This window comes from Anas platyrhynchos, chromosome 1 (assembly GCF_047663525.1).
Source record: "Anas platyrhynchos isolate ZD024472 breed Pekin duck chromosome 1, IASCAAS_PekinDuck_T2T, whole genome shotgun sequence".
Classification (NCBI taxonomy): domain Eukaryota; kingdom Metazoa; phylum Chordata; class Aves; order Anseriformes; family Anatidae; genus Anas; species Anas platyrhynchos.
Window position 1 is genome coordinate 109,993,122 of NC_092587.1, and position 25,810 is coordinate 110,018,931.

At 51.1% G+C, this 25,810-nt stretch overlaps 1 protein-coding gene and 1 long non-coding RNA gene across 14 annotated transcripts in view; both read right to left on the bottom strand.

Moving 5' to 3' along the window:
• TIAM1 (TIAM Rac1 associated GEF 1) overlaps window positions 1–25,810 on the bottom strand; it is a 154,874-nt gene that overhangs the window by 97,787 nt on the left and 31,277 nt on the right. For 9 of the 13 annotated variants that reach the window (XM_072026333.1, XM_072026341.1, XM_072026320.1 and 6 more), the window contains one exon: window positions 20,932–20,991. Coding sequence is in view for 2 of the 13 variants with exons in the window: in XM_072026307.1 (XP_071882408.1) it covers window positions 20,932–20,991; window positions 22,429–22,474 (106 nt within the window). In the remaining 11 variants the exon portion in view is untranslated. Of the gene's footprint in view, window positions 1–9,435; window positions 9,618–20,931; window positions 20,992–22,428; window positions 22,566–23,074; window positions 23,206–25,810 lie in introns of those variants that run through there. The other 4 variants (XM_072026349.1, XM_072026317.1, XM_072026307.1 and 1 more) reach the window with 3 other exon arrangements.
• LOC139999193 (uncharacterized) lies at window positions 1,270–7,509 on the bottom strand. Its single transcript, XR_011804409.1, has 2 exons — window positions 2,919–7,509; window positions 1,270–2,014 (listed from the first exon to the last, which is right to left on the bottom strand). It is a non-coding gene; the product is annotated as an uncharacterized lncRNA (long non-coding RNA).

The window sequence follows — 25,810 nt, forward strand, 5'->3', positions numbered from 1 at the left end:
TGTGCGAGCTTTCCACAATCTTTGCGCTTTTCCCCACAGAAACACGCTGTCCACTCACAAGGAAGGTATTTAAACGCCGTAAAATGGGACCCGAAAAAAAAGCTCAGTGCTGGTGTAACGCAAGTCAGCTCCCACTAGGCTCAGGGGATGTTTTTATAGCAATACTTCCACGGCTGAATTTAAGCATTGTTCTGTCACGCCACATTGAGGTGTTTTTTTTTTCCAGCTATCACCCTGACAAGCAACTTTATTAAAAAGAAACAAGACTTAAAAATGATGCACAATTCCAGACAGAGTTAACCCGTAACTCACGTGAGCAGCGCGAAGCAGGGATCGATGCCCAGCAAGGACCGCCAGCACACGGAGCAGCAGTGAAACCATCCCTGTGCTAGTTTTCCAGTGAACTTTCCGATGAAGATGAATGGGGACAAGAGGACAGCTCTCAGTTTAACCTGTCAGCCCGTCACGTCATGCTGAATTGAATTATGAGTTGTGCATCCCGTAAGAATGCTACTTAGACGTTTTCTTGTGGCATACACCATTTAAGAGGCTATCCATCAACATGAAACAGCAAATAATCTTTGTGTTAGCTGCAAGTGTGTGGTTTTGCCCAGTTCATTCCCTAATGGCGTTTGAGAATATTCAAGAGGAGAACGCAACACGGTGCGAACAGACAAATGAGGTGTCCCCATTGCACATATTTTCTAACGCTGCCAGACTAAAGCAAGCAGTAAATAATGACTCTGAACTGTCGTTATTTATGGGTGCTGAGCTGGGGTCTCCTCAGCAGACAGAAATCTGCAGGAGGGCTTTAGGAAGGCACGTCCATGGCCGCTGAAGGGCTCGCTGCCTACCAACTCCTTCCCAGGGATTTACACCTCTGCTGGATTGGCGTTAGAGACACGCTAACCGAGAGATGTTGAAAGCCACTGCATAAACATACAGGATATGAGCGCTGGAAGGGGCTCGAATTTGCATAAGGAGAAGAATAAATCAGGATAAATCACATTCAATATCACGGCAGCGATCCATACATTTTAATTTAGCTGACATGCTACCAAATATGACATCCTGAACTAGACTGGCCGCGAAGTCATGACTGATGTCACATGAACTAACTTGACACTGCACCATCGGGCTTAAATCCATTACGGTTTTGTTAGTTAGACTGCCCTTAAGCAAAACCTCAAACTCTACCAATATCTCCAAATCCATACAGATGGAGAAACACTGACACAATAACTACCCCATTTTTCCAAGGAGATTACCGTGAAAGAAGCCAGGAAGCAATTTGAAGATGCCAAGGCAGTAAATAGAATTAGATTTAGAATTAGGAGACTAATAATTCCATTTTTAATAAGGGAAAATGACAGAAATAATTAAAAACTAATAATCGTTATGGAAACCCTGCTGAAATATTTGTTGGTTTTAAATTAAAATGGTTTCGCAACGGACTAACAAAGTGTTGTATTTAGAATATTTTCAGCACTCCTTTACTGAAAAGAGGCACTCACATTTACTGCGTTTTTAATTAAAAGAATAACAGCACTCGGAAGAAAAACCTGGGAGAGTTTTATGGATCTTTGTGGTTTACTCTGCACCCTTGGTACCGTCAGAAGTTAATGACAACATCTGCAGGAACTTCACCACGTTGTTCAAGCAAAGTTCAAAAACACCAAGTTTCCTAGCACAACTTTTTGATGCCGCAGTGTTTTCTCCTTTCTCCTCACCCTTACATTTTGCTGCTTCATGGCTTTGGCTCAATCTTTCCACCTGTAGCGATGATAAATATCAAAGGGAGGCTGCCTAGGGCGCGGTGGCTGAAGGGATCTCCACGGGCACACCCCGGTGCGCTGCTCTGGTTTTCGCCCGGGCGCAGGGGCTGAGCGCTGCCGACGCTGCTTTACGAAATATTTCGTCACCGCCGGGTGCTGCAGGGGCGTTGCCTTCCCACGGAGGAGCAGTTCGGACGGCTGCGGGCAGTCGGTGAGTCAGTGCCCAGCTCAGTTTGCTGCTGCAGAAGACAACACCCTCAGCTACCTTTTCTTCTGCGCTCTCAGGACCAAGCGCCCCACGTACATGCCAAGCACGGCCACTGCTGAGTCCCTCATGCGTGCCCCAAACTCCTCTCAGCTAGTGGGAGATTTAGAGGTGGGAAGAAACCTAACTCTGGTTGCCATGCCACCTTTTGGGCAATAAAATGAAAAAAAATCTCATTTTACTGAGCTTTTGTACAGACTTACAGCGATGTGTCCTCCTTGGGTGTGCCCGTATCAACATGGTGCCACCAAAGCTGACCACGCTGAAAGAGGCGAAGGAAACCTCGCCACCAGCAGGGAAACTCTCACCTGGGGAGCCCACGGACCTCCAGGTATGTCCAGGGGCAGTCAGCTCTCCGGGCATCCCCCAGGATCACGCCCTGAGGAGCTGGCTGTCCAACTCTACTGTACAGCCAAACGTGCATGCACAGCTCTGGCGACAGCCCAAAGAGAAAGGCTATCTGCACTGGTCTGTGGCAAACTGCAAGCATAAATGGTCATTTAGTGCAAAAACACTTAATTTCTGTATAAAATCCCGCTAACCCAGCCCAGGCATGCAATTTGTATGCCTCGCACTGCAAGGGATCCGGCTCTTCCCATACATTTAGGTTTAATCCTTTTAGCGTTATTAGAGTGTCATAATGCAAACAAAATACTGGCTTCCGAGTGTGGCTGCTGAGATGATCGCCCTGTGCCAGAGACAATCAGAGCCCCTGAGTTCTCCAACTCCCGATTTACAGCCATCAGCTCACGCAAACAGGTAACACTTGAGCACACGCTCGGTGCTGCCGAGCAAATCCGCCAAGGCTACGCCGTGCTGGCCCACCAGGCAGAGCCATTCTCTGCCATCAGCCTGATGAAATAACCTGCAGTGCTTACCTCGGGCACCACCGTGCTCCTCTTGTTTTCCTTACGCGTCCACTGTTGCTTCTTTTCTCGTGTTCACAAAGGTCTTGGGGAAACAGCCGGAGCAGCTGCGTGGGGGATGTTTCTCAAAGGAGCGCGCCTGCCTCTAAAGCTGCAGGGCCTTTTTTTGCTAAATCTTTACATTCCAGGGGCTTCCCTTCCATGGCGAGCTATGAATTTCAGAGGGCAGCATCCAGGCTGACAGGTTTATTAGTTAATTTAGTTGTGAAGCTTAAGAGGAGCCTGTATCTTGCAGCTAAGGTACTAGATTAGGGCTCCCCTCTCCAATTTAATTCCACGGATTCACCGGCAAGTATCTGAAATCTCCCCGCATCTCAAATCGCCTTTTACAGATGGAGGAAACGCTTTCCCACATCACTGAAATAAAGTCAGAATAAACCCTTTTATCTAAGTGAGGTGCTCAAGCAGATGAAGCGGTGACGACAAATACCTACTTAGATAGGAGATGGTGCTCAGCACTGCCTAATTTCAGCAGGGCATCACCAAACCACACCATCATTTTACCTCGTGTAAAAGGCCCCTAAAACTAATCGAAAGGAATCGTATGCGGCTCCTTAAGAGCTGCCCGGCATCAGCCTGCTCTACAGACTTGTAAGATCTGCTCAATTACTTGCGGGTAATATTGCAATAAATTGTAGCTCAGGCACAGCGGGCTGTGAATTGCTGGCCTCTGCCATTCATCTGCCGGGTGTCAAAAAAGGAGGTCGGGAGGAGATAATCCTCTTAGTGCTCCGTCAGCTGCGCTCCTGGAGACTCCGAACGTGAAATTTGGCCCAGCTTTAGCCATGAGAAATTAATTTCATTTGCCGATAATCCCAAACCTCTGCCTCTGGAGAACCCCGGCCGGGAGCCTCGCTCCGCCCCAGGAGCTGGGTGCTGGTGGGGAGCTGAGGAAGTGGGCAAGCAAATGCTACGGAAGGGTCGCAACAGCCTCAGCACTAATTCACTCATTTCTGAGGCCTCCTGAGAGTTTTCTTAATATAATCATGGCAACAAGTTTTGGTACCTTCTGACATGAAGAGGGTAAAGCAATGCCAGCATCAAGGAGGCACGAAGTTGCCGTCTCTGCCTTCGGTACCAGATTCTGAGCAACACCAAGCCCTGATGAATGCCTCTCTGCAGGCGAGAAACGTGGTCACTCACAGAACGAAGCAGTAGCTCTGAGAGGGATAAAATGTTCCAAAAGCCTTTACCTTCACATTTTCAAATAGCTTAAATACCTGTTGGAAATCCTTAATTCCTTCTCATCGGCACAACCCAGTACCAAAGTCCATCTTCTCTTGGCTTCCTTTCACTTCTCTCTGAATAATTTGGGACCGAAGCACGCTACAGAGAAGTCAGTTGAAGCAACAGGTGGGCAGAGGTTTCAAAAATCTGATGCTGCTCCCTTCAGTGACTCATTTTAGGGCTCAATTAGCAAAAAGTGCATTAAACATTAAAGGGATTCCTGCACAGAAATAGCTCTCTGCAGCTGGCAGCTCTCGGTGCATTTAAAGTTAGATGTTCCCTGTGATGAGCAGGTTCAGGACTCTTACAAAGCTGGCTATCTGCAGCTTGCCTCTAATCTTCTCCAAATTACAGGCCAGCTGAGGGTGCCCAGCTGTGCTTCTCCTGAGCACGCTGTGCAGAGGAAATCCCTGGCTGGACGGGGGGTACCCAGCCATCTCAGGCAACCCTGGCTGGGGAACTGTATTAAAAACGGGATGAGCAGCCCGTGGGATCAGGCTAGGCATGGTAGGAACGAGTAAAGTTGGAGCAGGCTGTGGGGGCAAGCAGCACGCAGCTCCCCAAGCCCAGCAAGCCCTGGGGCTCAGCCTAGGGCCCCAGCCCAGCGCAGGGATGTGTGTCTTCAGAGAGGCTGGAAGGCAGGGCTGCTGCTTGGAAATGAGGTCAGCCGAGCCAAAACTGACTCCAAAGGCAAGTCCTTGGGCTTCTTCTTGCTATTCCAGAAGATGGCTCCAGGCTAAAACAATTTAGGGTAAAACGCACTCAAAACGTGCAAAGCATATTCAATAAATATCAGAAAAATGTTGTAAGCCTTCCTTAAACCTCAAACACTGGGTGTGAGGATCAATCTCACTTTACAAAGAGGAACTGGGGCAAGTCAAGTGAAAAACTTTGGGCAAGTCAGCAATGGCAGGAAGCAGTCTCCTACTCCAGCCACCAGACCGTGCTCCTCACTAGAAGAAACACTGATTTACCTCTTCGAAAAACATCACTGAAAACATTTAAAGGGTGTTTTTCTGTTTGTTTGTTTGTTTGTGGGGGAAGAGGAGGGAAAGGAAGCCAGCAAAGCCTTGACTGCAGCGCAGAAACCTTCAGGTTTATTTACATGACCTCCCTTAGCAAGTGTAAATTAGCGTTACGAGCCTGTCCCACGGGCACAACGCCGCCTCCCTGAGCGGCACCGCAGATGGGAACCAGCCCCCAACCCCTGGGCTAACAACAGCCTCCGCTGGCACCCCCGGCAGGGAAGGCAGTGTCCGAGGGACAAGATGCCACCCTGGGAGAGCAGCTTTGCTACTCCACATCCACCACAACATACTCAGGTATTTATTATCATGCCAAATCTCCTAGTTTTAGTATGATGGTTTTACTTTCCTCCTAACAGATTTATTTGCAGTTTTGTCTGCCTGACCACTGACTGCCTGGGAGCTGGGATTCACCCCCCGTTAGCCTTCAGACTCCCACCTTTCTTCTCCCTGCACATTTGTCCCCGGCACCACGCAGGCGTTTGTTAGAGCACCTCACTGCTTACTGCCACAAGATGCATTTCTCCGGTGCCTTACAGTGCTGAATTATGCAGAGACAGCGTGCTCCACTGACACACTTCATCCAGCTCCTACTGCCTCCCCGTCAGGTCGGGCTGCCACCCACCAGCCCTGCTCCAAAAAGCCTTCACTTCTTACTTTGCACTTGTCCAGACGCACCACAAGGAAGAAATGGGGCTCCCAGGGAACCTGAGGACGGGTCCAAAGTCTTTGTGTGGCTCTGGATACCTACACACGCTCACCAAGCCCAGGTAGGTTGTCCTACACCTGACTGCATCTACCTCCTGCTCAGAAACTCTTCTTCCCTTTAATTTCCCTTAAAAACAAACCTTCCAAACTTTAAGATATGCGCAGGTAACCACCATGTCAAGCGTAAAGACCTGCTTGAAGCGGTGAACAAAAGCTGAAATGTGGCGCATTCAGCCCTGCGCCTCCGGGAGTGACAGCTCGAAGGAACGTCTCAAATGCTGTCACTCCCCAGATTAAACACAACACCAAAACAGGCTGGTAAATGACAGCGATTTCTCATTCCGTAACAAAACACAAAACAAAAAGTCCTGCTGCCCAGAAAGAGATCACCAAGCAATCAGCCAGATGTTGCTAAAGCATTACGATTCATTTGCTTTGAAAAGATACAAGCTGAAAGGAAAATGATTCCCACGGGCTTGTTTATCAGAAGTTTGGTCCTGCAACTTCTAACTGCAGCAACTTCTGCATTATGCCTTGAATCCAAGGCTGCGTGTGTTTCTGGTGCCTGCTGCCTCTGCTCACATCTCTGAGAGCAGCAGCTTGCTCGCTCCACTCTGTGACGTGATAAAAAGTCAAGAAAAACCCAATCTGCCTCCCACTTCAGCAAAAAGAAAAGGTGAAAAGGATCATATTCATTGCTGCAGTTGTGCAGAGGGGAGAAAAGAGGATCCTTTGTTACTGTTTAAAAAAAAAAAAAAAAAAGCACATTAGTCATTTTTAAAGCAAGCGTGTGTTACAAACCCCTCACCGTGACAGTCATCGGATGCCTGGCGAATGATTTCAGCAACCATTGCTGGGGGTCTTCCAGGTCTAAAAGCAAAAGGTCTCCTGCTCCCTGCCTGCCAGGGCAATATGCGCCAAGCACCGTTCCCTATACCAATGATTTTTTTTAACCTCATATTTATTGGTCGTGTTCACAGCTCTCAAGCTGGGAAGCTTCTACCACACGGTTAATGCCATCCAACACACGGGCTTCAAGGCTTTGGGCACGATTTAGCATAACCCCGTGCAAAATACGGAAATTATTTTAGCTTTTTCCAGCGGGGCGCATCAGTTAGCACGCAAGACACGTGCCCATCAAACAGCACAGCTTGTGTTTGAAGTCCCCCCTCTCTGCACACCCGTCCTGCCGTGGTGGCCAGGCACAGCCCGGGTTGCACAACAGGCAGCCTTTGTCTCCCCAGCTGAAGGGCCCGGAGCACACTCGTAATACACCTTCCCCACCCAGGTGAGTGCAAATTAACGAAGCAATTTGCAGCTGGGAAGCAGGCAGCAGAAGGCTTATGTGTTTCTCCTCCGACTTGAGGACTGGAGATCCAGGGGAGCACACGGCACGCGTTGCTCCCCTGTGGATGTCCCAGAGTCAGTCTCAGCTTGCCACAAGTTTCTGACAGGAGCAGTGAAGCCCTTGGAGCACCTTCAGCAGCCGTAGGGCAGCACGCACAGAAGGGGATCGGTGCCAGCAGCCCCGTGCACCCTCCAAACACAACGGGGGCTCATGTTAGCTCCAACCCTGTGCGCTCTCCTTCCCCCTCCCTGCCTCGGCTGCTTTATGGGCTTCCCAGCACCGCCTCCTGGCTTCCCACAGCCCGCTGCAGGCTGGGTCTGGCAGCTCCCCTGAGTCACCCCCCGCGGTTATTATTCACCCCCGCCTGCTTCAAAGGGCCTTATCTGCAGAGGGTCGCCCTCCGCCCCTCCCAGCTGAGACAATATCGGATAAACCAGCAGGTAGGACACCGCAGGGCTCCACGAGCTAACCACCAGTGAGATAACCAAAGAGACAGGGAGAGGGGACAAGGCAGCAGTGAGCCCCTTCAGCCCCCTGAGCAGCCTGTGTGAGCCACGGCAAGGACCCAGCACGCGGGGAGCCCTCGCAGGACCTCAGCAGGGCTACCACGGTAGTGCTCAGCGCTGGGATCCCTGCAAGGATTTGTTGAGTTAGCTGACAACGCCGTGCCCTGAGTCTCACCAGAGCCCTGTGCTACGTGAGGCACGATAAAAGCATAAATATTGACGTGGAAACTTCCCTTTCTCCTCTCCTTCTGCACCGCTCGCAGCACAGCTGGGCTAATCCCATTGCCAGTGCGCTGCATCCTGACCTCCTTAAACAACCCCACGCTAGGACGTTAAAACACCCTGATCTATAAATAATGTTTCCCTCTCATCCAGCACCAGATTACCGCTCCATAAAACTCCCATTTTCCCCCTGCCCACGCTCCTGCCCCAGTTTCTGGCTTGTGCCAGCCTGGGCATCCACCAGACCCTGTGCCGGGCCAGTCCAGGTCACTGAGTCTGCAGGAAACTGCACAAATTTTCCTCGGGGCTCACCTTCAGACAGCCATTACGTGTGACTCGAGCCGTAATGGGTAGCTTCACCGATAGATAAGCCTGTCTGCTCGGAAGACCGATGCCTGCAAGGCTCCTTCCCACCCCTGCACTCCCGCGGGCTGCAGGGGTGCAGAAGCGAAGCCTGCCCCACGCCACCGGAGCCAGCAGGAATCCCACCACTGATTTCCCAGGGCAAAAGCACAAAGCTAAGGCAAATGCCTGAACGATGCAAATCTGTGGTTTGGCAGATTCATTCCCAGCACACATCAGGGAGAAACGAAGTGTTCCTGCCTCAAAACGCGTCGGAGCCCTCCTGGAAACAGACGGGCACCCTTTCAAGAGCAAGCTCCTTGAGGAAGGTTTATCAGGCACGCCACGCTTGTGCATTCGGTCCCTTAGCACCATTTGCTGTGATTAGCACTGCAATTTGCCACACACTTCTCACAACGCACAGGCACACGGGGAAATTACTCATCGCTGGTAAACTGAGTTGGGTCTGAGCCCCGCTCAGCTGAAAGCAAGCCCATGCCCGGCAGGACGCAGGAGCAGCACCGAGGGTCTCGAGGGCAGCGCTGGAGGCAGCGGGTGAGGAGCAGCCCCCGCTGGAAACCACGGGGAGAGCTCAAGTCAAGTTGAAACCTTTCGCAGGGCTCATTTCAAACAATTAAAGAGCACGGCAACCTGTAATTACGGAAAATAAAGCCAGACAGCTGGAGAAGGTAAGCATCTTTAATAAGTAACACGATCCTACATTTTCTCGCTGAGGGAACTTAGCGACTACACGCCCGGCTCCCATTCAGGCAGTTTTTGCTCTCTGTGTCTGCAACAAAAGCAGAGTGCTTTTGTACCTGCGAGCTGCACAAACCCCGCAAAAGGCAACAGCCCTTGACGAACTTATTAAACACAACTTACAAACAGCAACACCTCCAGCCACGCGAGGAAAGGACGCAAGCTGGGAGAGGAAAGCCTCACGGAGGTTCCCAGACACGCTGCGTTTCGGACATCGCGACGACAGGGCATCCCACAGGCAGGTCTCACAGCCCGAGCTTCACTGCTCTCCTTCCCCCAGCCCGTCCCGCAAAGCGTGAGCAGAAGCGGAGGCCGTTTGCAAAGCGCCTTACCGTTCATCATCAGGAGCACGAACATTTTTGCCGGCCGGATTTCACAAGCCCTCGCTGCCGGTAACAGAAAGGAGGAAGCGTCAGCGTGTCATTCCCCTGCTGCTTCGCAGTGGGTGTAACGCGCCAAGTTTCATGCGGAGATGAGATGGGTCGATTGGGTGTGTTCGAAGGTTTGGGGTTTTGCCACCCCTCCCTCCTCTTCCCTCCCTTCTTCCCTCCCTCCTTTCCTCCCTCCCTCTCCCGGTTAATCCTTCCCAGTGAGTGCTGGCTCTGGCTGCTGGGACCTGCTGCCACTCAGCCCGCCGGTCCCAAAATCTGCCCTCCCCAGGACACCCCTCCGGGGTGACTTTAACTCCGACGCTGGGCAAGAGCAGCCCGTAATTATAATACCCAGCCTCGCGCGTCAGCTACGTGGGAAACAGCCGCGCGGTCCCCTTCGTCACCTCGCTACCCTGCGCTGCTCTCAGGCTCTAATCGCGTTTTCAGGGAACAACTCTCCAGTGAGACACAAAATAAAAACTTCTGACCTCCTCCGCACCTTTTGTCATTGTCCCCAATGCTCTCGCATCCTGAAAGATCTCCCCCAAGGTATTTATCCGGACTGTGCCCCCCCAAGAGTGCAGGCAAACCAACTTGTCTCACGTTAAGCTGTCCGGCAGTGCAAAAGTGCTTGCCGAATCGGGAACTAAAGAGATGTAAAAACTGCTCATGGATCAGGTCTATTCTCATTCACTGCTTCTGCCTGTCTCTGAATTCCGACTTGAGCAGCTCAGCCCTCAAAACCAGGATTTTGTGATGCTTGCTATAAATAAGAAACACAAATGCAAGCCCTTAACCAGCTGTGTTTACCCACCAACTTCCCCTATTTTGACTCTGCACCCAATTATAAGGGAGAAGAAAAACAGGTATCAAGCTATTCTTGGAATGAGGTAGACAACACACTAATTGTTTTTTTTACAAACAGAAATCACCAAATTAAGCAGCAAATTAACATTTTGAGCTCTGCCCAACACTTCCAAAATACAGAGCGTTAGGTGAAGGCCGTCGTTTTGCGGTTCTGCCCTCTGCAACCCAGCCACCACCACAGCTTGGGAGGAGGACAAAATGACTACAAAAAGAAGGAAAATGACAAAAGATGCATGCAGGACCCCAGCTCTCCCACGGGTCTGCATGCACACCTGTGGAAGTGCAATGAATACACAGCCAGAGCAAAGCTCCTCGTGCTCAGGTGCTGTGGATGCTGAAGGACAGGATGGGAAGGGGGAGACTTTTCTGGGCCACCAGGGACGAGGTGCTTGGACGAGTGGACTCAGCATGATCATTTTTACACACCCCACGATCAGAAATAGGCACGCAAGCCAAGTTTTTGTCCAGTTCGAGCAGCAGAAAGGCGCACTCGGCGCTGCCCTGCCACCTGCGCTGAGTCCCCTCAGCGCCAAAATGGCTCCGCCATCAGGCGGGAGCGGTGTGCGCTCACACCCGCGTGCGCACACACACACACGGGCTGCCTGAGCTACAAAGCAATTCCTCGCGGGTCCTAGAGAAGAAGCAGATATGCTTACGACGACAGATTGAAAGCGAGATTGTCTGAAGCGTTTCTCAGCTGAGGAGGCCTGGGCGAGGCACGCCCTGTTGCCGCAGGCCTGGCGTGGCTCTGCAGTTTGCCACAGCACTGCGGGACACCTTCTCCTGCCAGTTCCTGGTCACCCAGAGAGAGGCCAGGGGCTCCTACCCAGTATCTGCCTCCCCCTGTAGCAGGGAGGTTCAGAAAACTCCAGCCAAGCAAGGGCACACCACAAGCCATCAGTCAGTTTTGAATCGGTGCAGAAGGACTGAAGAGCAGCACCCACAAGATGGACGACCCCCAGCCACAAGATGGACGACCCCAAGCCAAAAGCGGGCTGAGGAACAAGAGGCCAGACCGTGAGGCGACAGGGGTGGAAAGGAGGACGTGGAGCGGCCACCTGCTAACCAACACCTTGTGGTGGCCTGTCTGTCGGTCCCAGACCCGGCCCCGCTACGCTGAGGCGTGTTGATCCGCGCCCTTTGATGTGGGCTCCCTCCCAGACATGCACGCCAGCTTGTATAAACCCTGGTGCTCTCCGGCGATTAGCGAGGAGCTACCAAAACCTGTTTTGAGGCAGCTGAGCAGATTTGGGGCTGGAGACGGCCCTGCAAGGCGACCAGAGGTGCTGTCACCTCCAGCTGAATGAGGGGGAAGAAGTGGCTACCAGCTATGTGGAAGAGGACATGCAGCATGAGGGGTGCCTACGCTCATCCTCCCTTCCTTAGCCAAATGAAGATGAAATGAATGGAAAAAAACACTTTTTATTCAATCATCATCAAAAGAAAATCTTTATAGGGAGTCCTCAGGTTCTCCTGGATACCTAGCTGGGAGGGGGACACCCCTCTGCTGAGCCCGGAGGAGAAAGATCTCCTCACTATGGCGAGGTCCACGCCAGCTGGAAGAAGTCACCGAAGGACGGCACCTCCTCAGGTGTGGAAGGAGGGCAGATGGGCTCCCACCAGACACCAGCCAAGGCCGAATCATGCGTAAAGGTGTCTTCATCAGCCCTAATTAACATCCCTGGCTTCTCACACCCTGGCACACCTGTTAATTAGCACACATGAGTTAATATCATTTTAACAATGGATGATCACTGGGGGCAGAGAGGTGGTTGGGAGTAACTTCAGCACAGTGACTCACTGAGCGCAGCAGGAAGCAGAGATACGAGAGCATCAGGGCTACGCAGACCTTATCTCTTTAACTACGGGTTACTTTACAAAGCCAAGGTGCTTCAAAAATTCATGATCCTATCTGCCGTCCTTTCCACCTGCGCAAACAGATGGCCTTGGAGAATCACGCTGTCTGCAGGAGAGCCCTGTCTCCATCCTGCAGACAACTGGAGCCGTGCAGGTCTTTTTTTTTCGAGTCCTTAATGGCAACGCTGGAGTTTCTAATGGGAGAAACCACAGAGGACAGCGTTCTGGTCCCGGCTGCCATGATTATCACCTGCCTTTGACAATCTCCTGGTCAAGCATGTTTCAGGACACAACCCGGGGCCCAGCAGGCAATTATCACCTGCCAGGAACAACAGGCCCAACATGAACACCCAGACACCAATGGTCAGCTCCAGTTTCGGTGGTACTCCAAATATCCCATAGCCAGAGACCAATCTGGTGGTAAGCGAGGCACTCTGACGCGCTTTACTGTGATATTATAGTCCTTTTTCACAAAACACTGTAAACTACAGCTCTATAAACACAGCCCTGGCTTCAGAGTACAAGCTCTTGCATATCCCTGTGGATAATACATGATTTTGGCCAAACTATGCACTGGGACTTTCACCCTGGTAAAACCCCTGTCCTGGAAGAAACACCCACACCAGTACCTGTGCAGCCTCGCGCGTCCAGAAGGAGCTGCGACCAAGATTCCTGCTAAAGCAAAAGGTTGCCATTGCCCAGGGGAGGTCACAGTTTGGCTTGAGCCATCTTTTGTTCAGTAATAAAGTTAGAAGGAAAGTCAATAGAGACCTCTTTTTTTTTTTTATAAGCCTCAGCTTTGGAACTGGATGTCTGTGATGCAGAAGCTCACAAGAAGGCACTGATGGAAAACCATGATACTACCACCAGAATCACTTCCACCCCTTCAAAGTGATATTTAACGCTGCCAATTAAAGAAGTTTAACACCATGAAAAAGTCAATTGGATCGAATGCATCCATACTCCCCTTTATCAGAACAAGTTTCTCAGCCTCATGTTTCTATTTGGGATTAGGAAGGGAGTCGTGAAAGGCAGGTATTGTTCAGCCACAAACAGCTCCCCTTCAGCCTCTCTGAAAGTAAGCTAATGAACTAGAGTTCGTTGTTTGGTTTCTTTTTCCTTTTCTTTTGGAGAGGTCAGCATATATACCCGCTCCCGGGAAAGCTGATCCCAGTTGTTACACAGCAAGGGTAGCTGAAAGGTTTCTAATGAGCTACAGGGAGTGGGTGCTGGCAATTAGCCAGCCCACTTGCCTGCAAAACCGCAGCCAACAGCAACAGGCACGCACTGCCATTGCTGGAGCAACTAGACGTGAAAATTTCATGTTTGTGTTTCACTGCAGTCAGTGCTCAATGTCCAAGTGGAGATCAGTGACGAGTGGTGTTCCTCAGGGGTCGGTACTGGGACCGGTGGCATTTAACTTCCTTGTTAAAGGAAGGACCTTGCAGCTGGCAAACTGAAGGGAAGGGATGCCAGCCAGAGGGACCTGGGCAGGCTTGAGAGGGGGCCCATGCAAACCTCATCAACCTCAACATCTCAAAAAGGAGGCCAAGTGCAAGGTCTTGCACCTGGGTCGGGGCTGTCCCAAGCACAAACACAGGCTGGGCAGAGAATGGATTGAGAGCAGCTCTGAGGAAAAGGCCCTGGGGGTGCAGGTTGATGAGAAGGTCAGCATGAGCCAGCAGTGTGCTGGCAGCCCAGAAAGCCAACCATGCCCTGGGCTGCATCAAAAGCAGTGTGGCCAGCAGGGTGAGGGAGGGGATTGTCCCCTCTGCTCTGCTCTTGTGAGACCCCACCTGGAGCTCTGCATTCAGCTCTGCGGCCCCCAGCACAAGAAGGAGATGGGCCTGTTAGAATGAGTCCAGAGGAGGGCCAAGAGGATGATCAAGGAGCAGCCTGAGGGAGTTGGGGTTGTTCAGCCTGGAGAACAGAAGGCCCTGGGGAGACCTTACAGTGGCCTGCCAGAGCCTAACGGGGGCCTGAAGGAAAGCTGGGGAGGGACTCTTTGTCAGGGAGCATAGTGACAGGAAAAGGAGTAATAGTTTTAAACTAAAAAAGGGTAGGCTTAAATTAGATTTAAGGAAGAAGTCCTCTACTCAGAGGGTGGTGAGGCACTGGCACAGGCTGCCCAGAGCAGCAATGGATGTCCCCTCCCTGGAGGGGCTCAAGGCCAGTCTGGATGGGGCTTCGGGCAACCTGGGCTGGTGGGAGGTGTCCCTGCCCATGGCAGGGGGGTGGAATTGGATGGGCTTTAAGGTCTCTTACAATCCAATCCGTTCTGCGATGAGATGTAGCTCCAATAATGACCAGAGCCATCCAGCTGCACGCAGACAATACGCGTACCTCTATATACACAGGATTAATATCTATAAAAGAGACCTGCTCCTGGTCATCCCGCCCTGAGAAAACACCCCCAGTTGTGAAGTCGTTCTGGCTATACACAAGAGAGTGTGCACACACACACCCTGAGGCTGCTATGGGGTCCTGCAGGCCCCCGCCCCGGTGGGGCTCACAGGCTGCACGAGCCATGCAGCGGCGCTTGCTCAGGGCTGGGCACTGCCACGTGGCACAGCAACCCACAAGAGATAACCGAAACGGGGACCGCTTCCTTTTTTTGATGAGAGGGATCACAGAGGAACATTTTATTCACGAAGTGTAATCCAACCACCTCCTCTCATTTCTTTGAAAGAAACTGTGCAGTGGCTGCTGTCATCTTCCTGCTGCATTCTGACACGCTCCTGCCACGTTGCTGCCAATGGTTTTAATTTGCTGGAAAAAAATCAGTTCACAGTGAGTGACAAGCTGTACTCTGGTGGGGATGCTGTCAGGCGATGGGTATCGTAGGTTTACATGAGTTGTCAAAATCCTTCAACACTAAAAATAGGCATCACGAGCTTCTGGATTCACAACACTGAAGTATTACACATAGGGGATGCTCATCCCTTCAAAAGGGCCCTAATCCACGCAGAGACAGGAAACACCTGACATACAGCAAAGGTCTCTGATCTTTACCTTTTTTCAGAAGAAACACTGCCACAGGAGATCTCGTAACAGCCCAGACCGAAGTGAAGACAAGATGCTACTACAGCGTGGAATAAGACAGCGCAGTACGGGATGCAAGCATGATTAAGGGAAGGCAGAAAGACAAGCATAGAGGAAAAGAAAAAAAATTGCACCTTCAAATTCCACATCGTGGTCCAGGCCCCACCGAAAGTGCTGGCAGAGATCTCCCTGCTGCAGCAGTTTTCAAGGAAGGGGACAGAGCCACAGGGCTGGGGCAGGACCGGAAAGCCCAGGAGATGCAAGCAGGTTGCCGAAGGCTGACATTTCTGTACAAGGGATGACTTGTCCCCAGAGAGCAACCTGCTGATGGGAGCAGATCTTGTAGCAAGTCACCAAACAGGCAGGCCTGTAATTATTCAGGCTTTTGCCCGCTGCAAGTTCCCAAGAGCCTGGGTGCTTCAGCACACTGGCTTTGCCGCACGGCACGAGCCGTACACCTGCATCTGAAGCACACGGAGAGAAATCCAGGCACCACAAGGCACCACTGGCTGCACGTCCCCGTGCCCTGGTGAGGTGGAAGGTGCGGGGCCACCTCCAGCTGCCCTGCAGGCACCGGGACATCGCACCGAAACGGCCTGACCCCAGCAATGTCATTGCTATGGGTACGATGGCATACAAGGGGAACAAAACAAAAAAAGGAGAAACCATTTACCCACCAGATCCTGTTTATTCATCCCAGCTTGCTGGTTCCATCTGAGTCACCAGCATGACTAGCGCGGGCAGAGTTGTCCCTGTATTAGGCCAATATTTACAGCAGAAAGAAAACGAAGCATCGCAAGGAATTACTAATGAGATGTTATCACAACACTGTGTAGAACTCAAGTAGCACTCCGATGCGCTTTATAAATAATTAGCAAATTCCCTTTCACAACAGCCCTGTGAGGCATTATCCCTGTCCTCCACGCAGCCAGGCAGAGAGCAAGTGGTTTGCTCACGGCCACGGTGCTGGCGCAGAGGCAGGGTTATAACCGGTGGCGCTGCCCTCGGGGAGAGCTGCTGCATCCTTCCCCATCCTCCCTGCCCCAACAGCAGGGACAAACTCCCTCCAGCACCACCTCACCCCGCACAGGAGCCCCCGAGGAGGGGCAGGGACGGAGGGGTGGGGTGGAATTGTGCCACCCGCAGCGGGCCCGGAGGAAGCGGCTCTGCGAGACTTCCCCTTTCCCAGATCCCCTTTCCAGACGCAGCCAGCTCTAAAAGCCCCCAGGCCCTGCCCCACAGCCCCAGCTTCTCATGGCCCGCTCCCTCCATCCCAAAAGTGGCACAAATGGCACAGAAACATACGCAGCTGCCTTTGCTCTCTGCCGGATGCACGTTAAGAAAGCAGGCAGCAGCGCAGCTATTTTAGATAAGCTGCATAAAAATAAAAGATGCTGCTTGACTGTGCGTGCTCTCATTTTTAGAAAACACTCTCTGATTTATTTCTTCTTTTTCTTTTTTTTCCCCCTTCAAATCCTTCTAGCAGATGGTAAAGAACCTCCCCTCAATGTCCTTGCAATGTGGAGAAGCCCCAGCCTGGTCTGAACCTCACCGTAGCAGAGCACCACGTGGGAATTACAGAGTTTGCCACCCCCCGGACACCTCCGAGGTTTGAGGAGCTCTGCCTGCTTTACATCTGAGTGCCTTCACTTCCTCAGCTTTGCCAGCTAACTCGGTGTAGCTACTTTTGGGGTCTTTTTCTCCTTTCCCAGGCCTGTATCAAGCCATTTAATTGACAGACAGTCAATTTTATCAGAAAGTATTTGCTGTATTTATACATCGCAGCTCGTGGAAGGGTCTGACCCAGCCAAACCATGCCGATGACAGCGGCAGACACACGACAGAACAAACCTGGAGGGCTTCTGGATGTAGCACGGAGGCCAAGAGCAACGCACAGCAGAGGCGTACTGAGAGAGGAGAGCATTTGGAAAGGCCACGGGAGCATTTTGCTTTGAAATGCTTCAGAATTACAGGAAATTGTTCAGACTCCCCTGTTAAGAAAACAAGAAACTGAGAAGCATGACCAGGAAACGCTGTTTAAGTCTTGGCTCTTTTCTTGTGGTTAGCAGATAGGGAGAAGAGATGCAGAAAAAAAAAGAGGAGGAAAGCATGAGGCAACTGGAAGTGTCTTCTCTGAACCAGGGTCTGAAGTTTTGCACTTTCTCTTGATACCAGTAGATTTAACAGAAAAGTGAGTGTTTCCAAATTTTGTTCCGAAAAGTGTTTGGAAGAAGGCCACAGCTTCTTACAGACAAAGCAGGAAAAGTGTATGAACTGTGGTTCTCAAACAATGTCCTCGCTCCTGCAAGCCCATGGAGCAATCCCAAATCAGTGGCGACCCTGAGGGACGATACCTCAGTACATACATGTGATGTTAGACACTCGCCTGTGGAAGACCCGCACCTAAGAGCTGACCTGAGCCCGCAGCCACCAACCCCACTGGCACTTGCCCTCTGCTTTATACTTGCACAACTGTACGTTTTGAAGTGCTCAGGGATCCATAATATCCTCTAAAACAGGAGTTCAGCTACAGACTAACTACTCAAGCAAGCCCAAGGGCAGAGACCTGCCCTCTTACACTGTCTCAAACCCTGTCCTCTGACAACCATGATCATTTCAGAACTGCTGATTAATTTTCCACACCTCAACTTTTTTTTTTTCCTTTTAAAGTCCTGCCTGTTCCTTTTCTTTGTTACGAGTTTTTTTCAGTCTTTGCCTGTTACCTGACCATTGAAGCCTGGTTCGTGATTAAATACAGCGTTTGGAAGCCCGATGGCAGAGCTGCCTGCTCCAGGTGCTCCAAGTGTACAAAGCTCTAGGAGATGCTAGTGATTCGAGACAGATGCTGCTCTGCAGAAGTCTGTGTGACCAAAGGTATTTCCCTCCTCTGTATCTGCATAATTCCATGTGGAAGGGCTGCACGGTGTAAATAGCAGCAGGTATGTGTTGCTCTGGCAGCAGATGAAGCAATGGAGGACACAAACCCACTGCAGAGCAGTACGGTAGCTTGATTTAAGCAGTCGCATGACTTGCACAAAAACAGTGATCAGATATCATAAGGTCAAGTGCATCAGGAATGCTGCACTTGGAGAAATTACTGCTCTAACCCAGGCCAACTTCTGCCACTACAGCGGCGCTGAGCAGATAAGGGAACCCTTCAGACTGCAGTGGTCACGTTCCACATTTTGGGGCACAGCAAAATTTAGCTGAGCTTATCTGGAGGTGAGCCGGGGTCAGGCCAAGCGAATCTGGGTGCCACAGGTGGGCCTCACAGCACACCCATCGGCTGCAGCCCAGGGGAGCCTCCTGCATTAACCACGGATGGGTGAAAGCTCTGGAGAGACCCCTGCCAGAGAAGAATAAAAGCCAGGGAAGGCCAAAGGTCTCCTGCAGCCTTCCCATGAGGTGTTCCCACCGTGCAAGTGATCCAGAGCCGCTCCAGGCAGAGTCCTCTTCTTCACTTCTGCCCCACTCTCCGCGTAGGTCCTTCGGGCAGCTATCAGCTGGGGCACCATCCTTCAGGACACAACTGAAGAAGCTCTAAAGCCCACAGCAAAACAGCACATCCCCATAGCTGGTAGGCAGGTGTTAATCAGGGCTGTCAGTCGATCGCTGGACACTGAAGAGAAGAATCCTAATGCCACGGTTTCCTGAGGCCCTGAGAGCTCAGCAGGTTCCACGATACATCCTTGCCACATCAATAATAACACCGACAGACAACGCGAAGCACCAGAAGTAGCAAATCCACCAGGTTTCTACATCTTTTCAGGGAATTTTGGCAGGTTAACTCCTCCCCAACACATTTTAAGCTAGAAGGTCTCAATCTGTCCCTTTGCAGCCAGCAAACACCATAATGGAAGCTCTGGTTAACCTCAAGCACAAGGCTGTGCTCAAGCCTAACGCAGATCTCTGCGGCACACTCAGAAGGGCAGAGACCAGTGAGCAGGGAACTTTGCTAAATGTTTCTTAAACTTCTGTCAGCCTTCAGCAGAGTACAAAGGAGGTGGAAAGCAGCTGCCTTCCCAGCACTGGGACAAACTGCCCCAATGCACTGGAAGAAGAGATGATTTCAGATCACAGTAGGAAGCACCAGGCTGCAAAAGAAGTCCTCCCTCCTATGTCAAAGCCTCCAAAGCTCCAGTACATGTGGAAAGCTGAGCACCACACTTACAGATTGTGGTACCGAGGAGCGAATGGTGGCTTACTGTTACTTGAACAGGCACAGAAAGCTGCTGCCATTGCTGCTGACCAGTCCTCTGGTGCAGAGGAGCACTCAGAGGCCCTGGGAGGTAACAAAGAAACATGCCCAAGGATGTGTAGGTGGCCATATCCACGCCAGCACCTGATGGCCCTTTTGACATTAGTCACTATTTGATATGATGGAATGGGAGAGAAGGGCAAAGAGAAGGAAAAGAAAACCACGCACATCTTTCTCTTTGTTTTTTTTTAGATGCACTGTCAGTCCATACCCCAATAAATGTCTGTGCATCTCTTCATGACATAAATGTCAGCCTTGCGGTGAATTGGAACCTCGGGACTGCTGCACTGGCAGAATTAACATATTGCACATACAAAACATTTCATTATCCACGGCAAACTGTACGCACTTTCACTCCAGGGAAACTGCAAATGCCACCCAGCCTCACTATTGTTTTCTGTTAACAGGCTGACAGCCCTGCTATGCAGCCACACACTGGGACATTGGGTTTGATGATGTATCAGTCTTCCAGTTTCATTCTTCTCTCTCTACAATGCTGACATTTTTTTTTACATCTTTTTTTTTCCTGTTTGTTCTGGTTTTGTCTTTATAGATGTGCCACATTACCAAATGATTTACTTGAAAAAACTTACCCTGGGACAAACACAAAACGGGGCACATTTGTCAAGCTGAAAACACATCCGAAGGAACCCGCTGTGCTCTCTGCAATACGGGTAGAAGGCGATTTGGAGGTAAGAAAACCTCAGACACAACAAGCAAGGCTCCAACCCATTTACACTAGTGTCCGTGGTCAATACTGATGCACTCGAGAACTGAATCTGTTCCCTTCTGTGGCTTCAACTCATTGCATTTTTCCTTCCCGCTCGTCAGTTGGGCTGGCTGTAAACTCAACCATTTGCATAAGCCACAGATTTTGTCTGCCTCTTTGAAAGGTCAAAAATTAGAAGCAGTGCAAACAAACACACATGACAAATAGGCCAGCTGGCAGCAATTTGGAGTGACCACATGGAGGAAGTGTGGAAGCGAATCAGGGCAGGACAGGAACCTTTAACAGCCTGGGTCTTACACATATATTGCAACTTACAGGCTGCCTCGGGGGAGTTTTATTATTATTTTTTAATCAGCTTTGTATCTTTGCAAAGATTAGTGACCAGCTACCCAGATTTAGCGCTGTTGTGTTCCCAGAAACATTTCCAAATATACGTTCTTTGATAAAAGATGCAGCTGCTGGCACCATTTTTCACATAAACATTTCTCTGTGCATTACATTGCACATTACTAAGGAGTCTTTGCGTTTTTATTCCTAAGAGACCACTCGTGCTCTTCTGCAGGGTTTGGGGCATCACCCTGGGCCTGAGAAAGGAACTGGGACATGAGCACATTATAGTGGGGAATAGCAGCTGTGAATGGATGCACGACAAGACTACTTAAAAAAAAAATAACAACAAAAAAGCACTGGGGTTGTTACTCACATGGGGGCGTCACAGAAGTAAGGAGGAAGGTTGGGAACCATTTGCCGTCCCGTGCAGCTCCTGGAATAGAAAAGAAAGATGCAGGGGTCAGCTGCAAAGAGCCAGGCAGCCAGCTGCACGGCTGGCAGGAATCCACCTGCTCCTCAATACCTGCAGCAGACCTCTGCCAAACCTGGGCTGTTTGGGAGTGGAGGTGGGAGCTGACTGACAGCATCCCGAGCTACCACCCGGCTGGGATCGCTCATTTTGAACCCAATCCCCCGGGTGCTGTAACACCACCAGGCGTCCCCCAGATAAACACACCTCCCTCCCCACCTGCCGAGCAATTTCCATCCAAGTGAGCCAACTTGCACCGGGGTTTAATGCTCTCTCCACGGCATCCCCCTCCACCACGGAAATCCGTGCCCGTTGCTGGAGGAGCACGGTTAATCTCTGCGGGCAGATGTTGGCCTCCAGAGCTGAGAAAACGACTTTGTTCTTCAGGAGCTGGGAATTTAAAACGCCCCGAGTCGCAATGCCTTGATGAATTGGGTAAGCTAAACCCAAAAGGAAGCACCTGCTCGCTGAATAGCCCCTAATGAAAGCCCCGCTGCTGCTCCACGTGCGCCTCACTCAACGTGAGCGGCCCCTCACTGGTTACCAACACGCTGGCCACAGCCAAAGAGCTGCATGGCAAAAAGGAGCCAAGGTGGCTGCTGAGAGCAAAGCCCTTCTGTGACTTGTCTCAACGGGGAACCTCCTCGGGCCAGAGCTGATCCCTGTGGGCTCAGACCTGCAGCGGAGGCAGCCAAAGCCACCCCGAGAAGACACGCAGCCCACACCAGCCTCCTGGCAGGAGCCCAGCTTGCCCCCCAGAGGCAGATTTGGGGCCCAGGCCTGGGTTTGAGCTCCCTTACAGCCACCATGACGTCTGCTCTCTCAGCAGAGTCAGGTTTTCAGGGAAGAAACACTCCCAGCACAAACACTGCCCCTCTTCCACATCTCCTCCGCTCGCCCCTCAGCCTGGCCTCGCTGCCCGCACCCCCGGCCCACCACCTCTCGGTGCTTCCCTCCTTCAGGGCTGAGGGGCAGAAGTGGCAGACAGGCGGGCCATGAACCACACCAAGCAGACCCCTGGCTTCTCAAAAGATAAAACAAGACGTGTTTTGGCCTGTGAATTAGCCACGGTTCTGCCAGCAGATCTACAAGCAGTTTCCTTCCTTGTGTATTTCATGTACAAGCAACCTGTGGTACCTCACGACCTCAAGGTTCCTGCCTTCTGCACCCGGGACTCCCCCCCGTGAGGGCCGCAGCCCTCTCAGGGCCCCGTTCTGCCTCCTCTACGAGAGCCTTTTCTTTTCTTCGGCTATTCCAGAAGTCTGTAGTGAAACCCACGCGTCTCCAGCAGCCCCTGTAAATCCCCAGCTCCTGTTTGATGTCAGGAGGCCGTGGCAGCGCGGTATCACCACACCGTGCTTGTCCTTGTGACTTGTAACTCCAACTCAGCAATCCTATTACCCGTGCTCCTCGCCGTTGTGCAGAGATTTAGCCCTCGGCTCCCCATTGCTTTATCTCTTTGCGTATTTGCCAGTGCAGAAACAATCTTGGGCTGTAGACGGGTCACGTCCAAATGCTTCTCCTATCTTGCTGCCAATCTGGAAAGAAAAGCAACCGGCACGTAGCCTGCACTGCGCTGTCGAGCTCCCCAGCACAGCAGCCAGACGTGAGCTTCCAGGCACAGAGACAGCAAAGGGACAAAACCAGGGCTATGGAGCCCTGGTGAGGGGCCTGGAGCACGAGTCCTGTGAGGGGCAGGGCTGAGGGAGCTGGGGGTGTTTGGGCTGGGGAAGAGGAGGCTCAGGGAAGGCCTCATTGCTCTCTGCAGCTACCTGGAAGGAAGGTGTGGGGAGCTGGGGTCGGCCTCTTCTCACAGGTAACTGGTGCTAGCACTAGAGGGAATGGCCTCCAGTTGTTCTTGGGTCATCTCCTACGCCTACTACCACAGCCCTGTTTGCTGCCCTGCCGTTCACCTGCTAGGAAAACCCTCCCTTTCCCGCTGCGGTACCCCTCCTGTGCTCTTGCACAAGAGCCGTCTCTTACCTCATCCCATTTTTCCCTCGTGTGACGCCTCCACCACATTCCTGACAACTCACAGGTTACTCACCACTGCAAGTCTGAACCCTGGCTCTGCGGCACTTGCCGGCGAGGCGGCTGTGTCTCTGTCAGAGTATCAGCCCCGCTTCCTCGACATGCTGCAGCCCAGGGACAGCTGATGGAGCAGGCAGCTGGCTAGAAATCTGCCCTTTTCCATTCTTTCCACAATTACTGAGGTAGTTACACCTGCTTTGGACTTGCCTTGAAGCAGCTGTACTCGAGGAGCACTGCCTCAGGACCACAGCGTGGCTGAGGTGGGCAGGGACCTGTGGAGATCCAACCTACAGCAGGCTGCCCAGTGCCACATCCAGCTGGGTTTTGAAGCTCCCCAAGGAAGGAGACTCCACAACCCCTCTGGGCAGCCTGTGCCAGTGCTTGGTCACCTGCACAGTGAAGGAAGGAAGGAGTGAGACAAGCGGGCTTTCAAAGGGTTTTATTCTGCTCTGAACACTGGCCACGACGCTAAACCCAGGAGAACTGCAGCCAGGTGCTGGTCACACTGGTGCCTGAAAACACCCCCGACGATGCCAGGTTCCTCTTCAGCCACGTGGCGTGGAGCACCGGTGCTGACAACAGCAAGGCAGCAAGAACGCAGGGACCAGCAAAGGAAAACAGGGGATAACAGTGTCCCCTTCAGCAGCAGCCCAGGCTTGGAGCACACACACACACGAGACTTTCCAGAAAGCAACTTTATTTTCTTCCGAAAAGCAAGCCCCAACAGGTAGCGTGCTGCAATGAGCCCGAGCCACGATCCCTCAGCACCTCCAACACTGCTCAGAAGGGTTTGTCCTTGTGTTTTTGTTTTTCCCCGTAAGCCTCGAACGCAGACTGCAGGTTTGGCTTCGGCACCCATGGGGAACACCTCGCCTTGCCCCGTGAAGGCAGCATCCCCCCGCAGCCAGGCATGCCAACTAACCAAGCCCCGTTTCGCACCCAGCGCTGTGGCTACACGAGCACGCCTACGCTTGTAGCAGCAGGAGCTGGCTGTCACGTCACGGCTACCTTTTGCAGATCCCCTCACAACCAAGCTCGCGGATTCCCCAGGGCTGCGGGCTCTGCCCTATTTCAGGCTCCCCGCTGGCATTTTCCAAAGGGGCGATTTCACCCCTAGAAAGCAGGGAGTCGCTCAGTCAGCACCAGGCCGGGCGCGAGGATGTTTAGCTCGATAATGCAGCTGTCAGTGGGATTTTGAAATGTCACTCCCACACCTAGCAGATGCAGCTTGCTCATTCCTCGTTTTAGAAAAATGTACTCAAGTTCCTTTTGTAATGGATGCAAAATGTTTCACAGGGCTGGAGCTTTATTTTGAAGGGAAAAAACACACACTACTCTCGTTCCCTTTCAATTGAAAGACATTTTAATTAATTCTCTTGAACATATTTAAACTGTTCTATCCCTTTTAAATACGCTTTTACAGGGACAAGCTATCTCCTTAAGTAAACCCCATATGGCACGGAGTTGAACTAAAAATCCCGAAAACCGAGACAAAAAGAGAGCTGATTCAAGAACAAGGCTCCTCCACCTGTCATTCTTGGTCCTGGCTTTGCCAAAGCTTAACATCTGCGAATAACTCCAGGAGGATGACCAAGATAAATGTTTGTACAATGTCAGCTTGAACATACCAATTGCTTTCAAACAATCACAACTGGAATGACAGCATGAAAAACGAGCGAGAGGAGACACCAAAAACCTGTGGGAGAAAGATGCTATGAGTTCCAGTCAGGTTTGGTGCCTTACCTTACACGTGAGCTTACTTTAAGTAACCAGAACTAGTCTCTTAGATGAGCTTTTCTTTTTTTTTTTTCTTAAAAAAACAAGTAATGTTTTTCAACAGACAGAACAATTGTGCCCCAAAAGCCCCACCAACCCACTTGCACTTTTCACACGCTCTTGACCCCATAAAATTCCTTCCTCTGTTTAGGCTGAATGCGTGTGGAAGAAGAGAAGAGGCGCTGGAAAGCAGCCCCAAAGATTCCTACACCTTCGATCCTCAATATATGCAAACGAGATACAGGAAGAAAATTCATTTCTGACTTAAAAATTCACTTAGGAACAAATCTCTGATGCTTCTCTTGTTGGCAACTACATCTACTCTCCTGCAAGTCCTGACACCGAACCCCCTGGAAATTGGACTAGGCTGCTAGGAAAACTGCCGTGACATTTTCCAAGGGCCCAGATCTATGTACCCATATGGTTGCCTTTAACTTCATAAACCAAACAGATTGGATTTTTTTCTAAAGGTTAGAACACCGCTTGCCCTCTTTTCCATCACGCAAAGTTTAACACTGAACTCAATTGGTTTTAGTATTTGTACTATACCTAAGGCAACGACCACTTTCTGATCAGCATTAAATTCAGCTCCTTCTTAAAACTCACCTCAGTTCCCTCAATTGCTGTTCTGTTTTCACAGGGGGTTGGCTAAATGTTCTGCATTGAGAAGAAATATGTAGTGTCCATACATATAATGCGTGTGTGCATACATGTATATATCTGAGCCCATGAAGCAGTTGCTAACACTTGGTTGGAGGAAGCAAGAGCACTAAACCCTTTATCGAATCCTGGGTAGCTGCTGCCTGCCATTACACAGTTGGCAGGCTTCCCTTACCAAATTTACGCACTAAAATTAGCTCTCACAATTGCAATCAATTGTAACAATCAAGCACGAGTAATTCAGAAAAGAGAAGGTAAGCACAGAAAATGACGTTACAGCACTGCGGCGATCTTCGATTTGTTTATAATTACGGGC